The sequence below is a fragment of the Ammodytes marinus genome (genome assembly GCF_949987685.1).
Source record: "Ammodytes marinus genome assembly, chromosome: 11".
In the NCBI taxonomy this organism is placed as follows: domain Eukaryota; kingdom Metazoa; phylum Chordata; class Actinopteri; order Uranoscopiformes; family Ammodytidae; genus Ammodytes; species Ammodytes marinus.
The window spans coordinates 3,667,599-3,675,098 of NC_137215.1; the positions used below are offsets into that span (position 1 = coordinate 3,667,599).

The following is a 7,500-nucleotide window of genomic DNA, read 5'->3' on the forward strand; positions in this document are numbered from 1 at the left end:
TTATAAATCAATTTAGGTCTAAAGGTCATTAAGATGTTTATGTGACTAAACCTTGTCAGTTTGCATCTGTGCTATATTTCTCCTATACAACCATCTTTAACGGACATTATCTCAACACCAGAAATCTCAACTTCTAAAGCACTTACATCAACTAAACTTTCCATAATCATCCTCAGCACTATTCTGAAGGTTATTACAGAAGGATTTGTTCATATGTTGTTAACTTTCTGGTTTATAATACATTTTGTTCTTAAAAACATGCAGAAAATGCGTTTTTTCTATTCACCTGCAGTGTCTCACATTAAAACAGTGTGTAATCCTAACTAATGACTAAATGTGTAGGCATACATCATGCATGTACAGTTAAACTCAATTATTTGGACCTTCTGCTTTCAAAAAGATTATGCACAACCAAATAGAAACACATAAAAAAAAGAAAAAGAAAAAAGATATACGTTATATTTTAAAAATGGATAAATGCATAATAGTTTAAAGTGCTGCCATGTTGCATTTTTTTTCCAAATAAAATTCAAATTGCTGAAAGACCAGCTTTTTAAATCAAAAGCTCATGTCCATTTCTCTCTTGTGGTGAAAGCAGGGAAGAGAGGGAATTAGGAGAAATCACATGGTGTGTTGACCCAGTGCCAACACACTGACATAGTAACATGTTGAGGCAATGGCCTTCAGACCGCGGGAAAACACTTCTGTGTCATCTCCGTTTTTTTTTTTTGCAAGGTTAATTCTAGCCACTTCCTACGCTTCTCACAAACAATAGGCATTAATAATAGATAGATGTGTATGTGTATTTTATAAAAATGAAAGAAAAAATTGCCTAGTTTGTCATATCTCTGGGGTACAGTGTCTAAAAAAACAAACAGGCAAAAAAATCTCATTCAAAAGTGTTATAAAAATATACAGCCTTATTTGAATACATGTAGAATTTAAGATTATTAGATTTTACAATGGGAGCGAATGGGACGGAATGTTCAGGGGCCCCAACAGTTAGAGTGTAGAATTTGTGAAAAAATTAACCAAATCACACTTTTCAACTCCCTCTCACTTGCACAAATCTAACCCCACATGGATAATTCTTAGATTAAAATGTAGGTAATATTGTGCCGGTCGCATACATGTAACTACTGAAATAGTCGGACCTACACTTTGGGAGCAGTGACCTCCCAAGTGAAAGGGTGTCAAACCAACTGCCGCCATTGTTTCAAGGTAATTGCATTGTAAAAACAAAAGGAAACCTATTAATTACACTGGCCTTGAAGTGTCAAGTTAAGTCTTTTGTGTCGAGCTCAGTGTCCCTGATCCGTGTGTGTGTGTGTGTGTGTGTGTGTGTGTGTGTGTGTGTGTGTGTGTGTGTATATCCTGAATCCTGTGCGCACATTTCTCAGGAGAGAAAGTGCCATAGGGAATTTCCTGGATTGGAAAACCCAGCTTTGAGCGAGTGAGTGTGTGTGTGTGTGTGTGTGTGTGTGTGTGTGTGTGTGTGTGTGTGCGCGCATGTGTGTGTGTGTGTGTGTGTGTGTGTGTGTGTGTGTGAGACTCTGTGTGTGTGTGTGTGTGTGTGTGTGTGTGTGTGTGAGACTCTCTCTGTGTGTGTGTGTGTGTGTGTGAGACTCTCTCTGTGTGTGTGTGTGTGTGTGTGTGGCTGTGTCTGTGTGTGTGTGGCTGTGTGTGTGTGTGTGTGTGTGTGTGTGTGTGTGTGTGTGTGTGTGTGGCTGTGTGTGTGTGTGTGTGTGTGTGTGTGTGCGGGGGAGGGGCATGAGTATAAAGCAGCAACATGTGGTTCAGAGGTTTTAGTGTCAAAGCCGATCGTCTAACTATGAAGCTGTGTTCTCAGTCACTCGGCCAACTCGCCTTCTTGAGCTTCTGCTGCGCACTGCTTACAGGTAAGAATCAACGAATGCATTGATCTATGCTTATACATGCTTATACATGTTTATATCTGCTTATATCTGCTTATACATGCTTTTTTATGCTTATATCTGCTTATCTGTGTGTTATTTTAAGCTATGTGCAGTGTGTGTGAAGCTATTTTTAAAGCATTGGTTGCAGTCTAGAAATTGAACTAGTGCAAAGCTACTCATAGGGAGGAATCTAGTTTGGTTTACTAAAGATACTGAGAAAAAGTAAGGCAAGACAAGGCAAGTTTATTTCTATAGCACAATTCAGACACAAGGCCACTCAAAGTGCTTTACAGGGGCATGAAATACATCAAGATTAAAATACATCAAGTTTAGACGTATAGCTCAAAAAATATCTAATTGACAATATATATGTGATATGATTATGACAAGATATAATTTAAAAAAGTCACATGCCAGCAAGAAAACATGCCACGGAGTTTATTGCAGAAACTTAAAAAGTGCACATTTGTTAAGAAAAAACTATCTCAACCTTTCCATAATAAAACAGGCCCAACTGGATTTTAGACAAGGACTCAATAGCAAGGAATGTCCAGGACATGGATTTTTCTTTTTGTGTGTCTTTAAATGTTACGTGTGTGTGTGTGTGTGTGTGTGTGTGTGTGATAATGCAATAATGAACAACATACACATTTGTCCTTTTTCTTATTTTAATTTCTTTTCTCTCTTTTCTTAGTTTGTATGTATTGTCTGGTGTTGTTTGTTTGTTTGTTTGTTTGTTTGTTTGTTTGATTATTGTTACAAAAAAACAAAATAGAAAGAATTATACAAAAAAAAAATAGCAAGGAATGTCACATTTTAGTTGTTAACAAATCTGGATTTTTTCTAAAATGGTGTTCCATTTAAGAAGCCATGGTAACAGTTGTAACAATGTATTCCTTTACTTTTATGGCCCAAATTGTTTTCCTCAAAATACATTCCATTTGGTTTTGTGAATACAGACAGATTCCCCAATATTTTTTAAAATTTGTTTGAAACTATGAAAGAGTAATTAAAGGTGCAGTGTGTAATATGACATCATCAAGAAAGTTCTACAAAGTTCTAGAATGCAACACTCCCTGGGTAACCCCAACCCTTTCGAATAATAACAGAAGCTACAGTGGCCTTCAAGGACAAGAACAATTCTACATTTTAAACAATGCACCTGATGACATTCCAACTATGACACTTTCAAGATGGCGGCACTAGGCCTTGGTCCAAAATATGCAGAAATATGGACATATATGAGACCCTTACTAAGGGAAAAAATAATAATTCAAAACATTTTTTTCAGCTATTATGCACTGAATTAAATGTACTTATGGATATTATAATTACTTTCTACAAAATCTGCTAGGAAATAAAACCCAAAATTCTACACACTGCAGGTTTAAGTTAACTAGTCTATATACAAAATAACTACGTCACGTCAATTTTCTTTGCAGCCATTCCACATCGCTGTCTAAGTGTTTAAAGTCCAATCTTGAATCTTGATGTAGCCTATTTGATCTGCTTTTACTATCTCTTACTGTAAATGCAATTTCTAATGTCTAATCTTGATGTATTTCATGCCCCTGTAAAGCACTTTGAATGGCCTTGTGTCTGAATTGTGCTATAGAAATAAAACTTGCCTTACCATGCCATAAAATAGCTAAAAGTATTTTAACTACTTGAATCTACTATGTAAATTTGAATGTAGTTGGTCTAGCTGCAAACTACTGCAACATGTAGTTAACCTGCTGGTTTCATTTCTCTGTAAATGGGTGAGAGGTTGTTGTTTCATTTGGAGAGAAGTGTCTGGGCATGTGAACTAGCAGTCACTGTTGAATTAACTTGTAATCCTGTTACCGTGTGTGTGTGTGTGTGTGTGTGTGTGTGTGTGTGTGTGTGTGTGTGTGTGTGTGCGTGTGTGTGCGTGTGTGTGTGTGTGTGTCTCTCTGTCTGTGTGTGTGTCTGTGTGTGTGTCTGTCTGTCTGTCTGTCTGTCTGTCTGTCTGTCTGTGTGTTTGTGTGTCTGTGTGTGTGTGTGTGTGTGTGTGTGTCCATGTCTGTGTGTGTGTGTGTGTGTGTGTGTGTGTGTGTGTGCAGTGAGACAGTCAGAAAGCACGTTTGTCCCGGGGAGATGTTTGTGTCCGGACACACAGCCGGGCGTCAGAGGACAACTGACAGAAATCCAGGTCTACCCCAAAAGCCCCAGCTGTGACAAAATCACAATAATGTGAGTATACCACACAGACACAGACACAGACACAGACACACACAGACAGACAGACAGACACGCACACACGCACACAGACAGACAGACAGACAGACACACACACACACACACACAGACAGACAGACAGACAGACAGACAGACAGACAGACAGACAGACAGACAGACAGACAGACACACACACACAGCCAACATTTTCTCAGTTTCCAAAAAATATCCTCACTCTTAAGGTCTAAAACTCAAATTGGTGCACACAAAAATAGTCTCACTCACTCACTCACTCACTCACTCACTCACTCACTCACTCACTCACTCACTCACTCACTCACTCACTCACTCACTCACTCACTCACTCACTGAGACACCGACACACACACACACAGACACAGACACACACACACACACACACACACACACACACTTCACCTAACGTGTTGTCTTACATGTGTTTTTCAGAGTGACAATGAAGGTCAACTCAGTGCCTGTGTGTCTGAGTCCAGAGGCTCCGCTCGGCAAGCAGCTGATCAAATGCTGGAATAGGTGAGTGTCTTTAACATTTAAACTTAACTATTGGCAAACCGATAATACATAGGCTCCATATACCTCCTAATATCAGTACTAGGGACTTTAACTGTGTCAGAAATCAAAGAAATATTGGTTTGACATAGTATATATTTGGTATACATTTCGACATACACCTACAGTAATACAACTCGCAAAAAGTGCTACAACATTCTTACTGTCTTCTAAATATTGTTATTTGTAACAACATATTATCGGGTCGGTGTTGGGCTATGTTGGGGTTGATTTATCTGGAATATCTTAAAAAATATTATCCATCACACTCACACTAAAACACTCACTGAGGACATGCAAAGCAGTTTTGTCCAGAAAACCTAGTAAAATAGTAAGGGTTTCCAAAGCTTTAATAAACTACAGCTTTGTCAAAAACAAATGCTACAAATGTCCTTATTTCACAACAGCTGACAGGATATTTCAGCCATGCGTCATTATGAGTTAAAAGGTTCAAACTCGTCCTAACATTAGCTGTGAACAGAGGCTTATTTGTTGCCAAACCAGTTCACAGCGAGATGAGCAGATTCCTGGGTCTTTCCTCATGCCATGCCAGAAATACGCAATTAAAATGAGTCGGTGGAGATAGCCCTTCCAGTGCAATTCCGCACGTTATTCATGTTAAAGGCCTACTTCACCGGTTTGAATATGAAGGTCTATTGAATTCTGAGATCCTATGTCTCAGAATTATGTCTTTTACTGTGACATCACAGTAATATTTACAAAGTAAGTTTTTTTTAACCCTATATTTCTCTTTCTGTGATGTCACGAGAAAGAGAAATATAGGGTTAAAAAAAACACTCTTTCTGCCTTTTCTCAGACTAGGATGAACCGATTTCAATTTTTTTTTGCACATTTATACTACATAGGATCTCAGAATTCAATACACCTTCATATAAAACGTCCCCAAGTCCACAAGTATGTTCATCATCTTTGACCAGCTGAGAAATCTTATTTTAATCAACTAGTTGTCCGATTCTTACAGGAGCATCTAAAAGTGACAGCAGACTGACGTGTCCCGGTGTGTGTGTGTGTGTGTGTGTGTGTGTTTTGTAGATCTCATAAACTGGGTCGTGACGTCAAGCTGTGTCTGAAGCGGAGGAGGAGAGGGAGAGGGAGAGGAGGGAAACGCCAGCGTGCCAGACAGAGGAGCCGCAAAACCTCTTCAGCTACTAACACACAATAGAGTGTGTGTGTGTGTGTGTGTGAGTGAGAGTGTGTGTGTGTGTGTGAGTGAGTGCGTGAGTGAGTGAGTGAGTGAGTGAGTGAGTGAGTGAGTGAGTGAGTGAGTGAGTCAGTGCGTGCGTGCGTGAGTGCGTGCGTGTGTGTGTGTGTGTGTGTGTGTGTCTAACTCCCAATAGACTGTCCCGTGTGTGTGTTTGTGAGTGTGTGTGTGTGTCTCTCTCTCTGTGTATGTTTCTGTGTGTCTCTCTCTATGTGTATGTGTGTGTGTGTGTGTGTCTGTGTGTCTCTCTCTGTGTGTGTATGTGTCTGACTGTGTGTGTCTTCAGACCGTCCCCGTGACGACTGATACAAAGCTAACACACAGGGAGCAGTGTGTGGACGCTGATACCTGACACCACTTTGAAAGCGGTTTAAACAACAACAAAAAATAACCCCCACCCTCCTCCCCCCCTCACCCCCCCCCCCCCCCCCCCCCCACCTCTACCACTCTCATTTCTATCGACTTCACAGCTTGCCCTTAAACTGCTGTTTGGACTGTTAATCAAACTGTGTAGCATAGAAGCAAGGGGATGTTATTTGTTCTATGTAAATGATGGATGTGATGATGAACAGTATATAAGCCCTGGAGGCTTGCTGTTGTAAATACCTATTTTCACCTTTAAAAGCTATAAGTTTACCTTCTAAAACACCTTTAAAGCAGAAGTAAGCGGTTTGGATCGGTTAGCAGTTCCCCTCCCTCGTCCCTAAATGACCACATCAACTTATAGTGGTCTCGGAGCACTGAGTTATCTAGCGTCAAGTGACCCTGCTATCCGAATCGCATAAAAGATTTAGGATGTCCTGATTCTTGTGGCCAGATTTAGTATGGGTAGAAATACCCAGATGTCTACTACATCCGGCCAAGATTTTTAGTGTTGAAAACAGCATCCTATTTGGGCGATTCAGACCCATAATCAAGTGCGCACGTGAAGTGACATCACATCGACGGAGCCTATATGAAAACAAACGGGGATGCGCCGGATATAAAAGCAAACTGGCAAGATCAATGCGCGATGTTATGATGAAATAAATAAGTAAAAGTATGTCCCAATAGTATGCCTACTGCATCCTAACTAGATTATTTTTATCCTCAGATGTAGTATGTAGAATAGAGAAAAGAAAGAGTATGCGGTTCGGAACGCAGGACGAGTTATCTAGCCTCAAGTCAGATTCATAAGTGCAATTAAACAGCATATAGACCCGCCCCTTTTTATCATTCTATCTCCTGATTGGATAAAGGGTTGAGTGACACCAGAGAAGTTTCAACTACTAGGCTTACTGACTGATATGAGAAAATCTGCTATGAACTGTGCACACTGTATAAGTTGCTATAAGGATGCACACACACAAACACACACACACACACACACACACACACACACACACACACACACACACACACACACACACACACACACACACACACACACACACACACACACACACACACACACACACACACACACACACACACACGCGCGTATATTTACAAATATAAATCAGCTTACTTCTGCTTTAAACGTTCACTGTATTGTCCGTGTGTCTGTGTATGCAGCTGGAAAAGCTTAGCGAAGAG

At 40.1% G+C, this 7,500-nt stretch overlaps 2 protein-coding genes across 3 annotated transcripts in view; one reads left to right on the forward strand and one right to left on the reverse strand.

The window, feature by feature from the left end:
* Positions 1 to 7,500, reverse strand: part of rassf4a (Ras association domain family member 4a) — a 144,946-nt gene that overhangs the window by 127,821 nt on the left and 9,625 nt on the right. The gene's annotated exons all lie outside the window — the stretch shown is intronic.
* Positions 1,760 to 7,500, forward strand: part of LOC307257934 (C-X-C motif chemokine 10-like) — a 5,838-nt gene continuing 97 nt past the window's right edge. Inside the window, exons 1-4 of the mRNA XM_080037299.1 lie at positions 1,760 to 1,898; positions 4,001 to 4,130; positions 4,584 to 4,667; positions 5,757 to 7,500. The exon at positions 5,757 to 7,500 is cut by the window's right edge and continues 97 nt beyond it. Of these exons, the coding sequence (XP_079893425.1) occupies positions 1,790 to 1,898; positions 4,001 to 4,130; positions 4,584 to 4,667; positions 5,757 to 5,886 (453 nt within the window). The 5' untranslated portion in view covers positions 1,760 to 1,789 and the 3' untranslated portion in view covers positions 5,887 to 7,500. The remainder of the gene's footprint in view (positions 1,899 to 4,000; positions 4,131 to 4,583; positions 4,668 to 5,756) is intronic.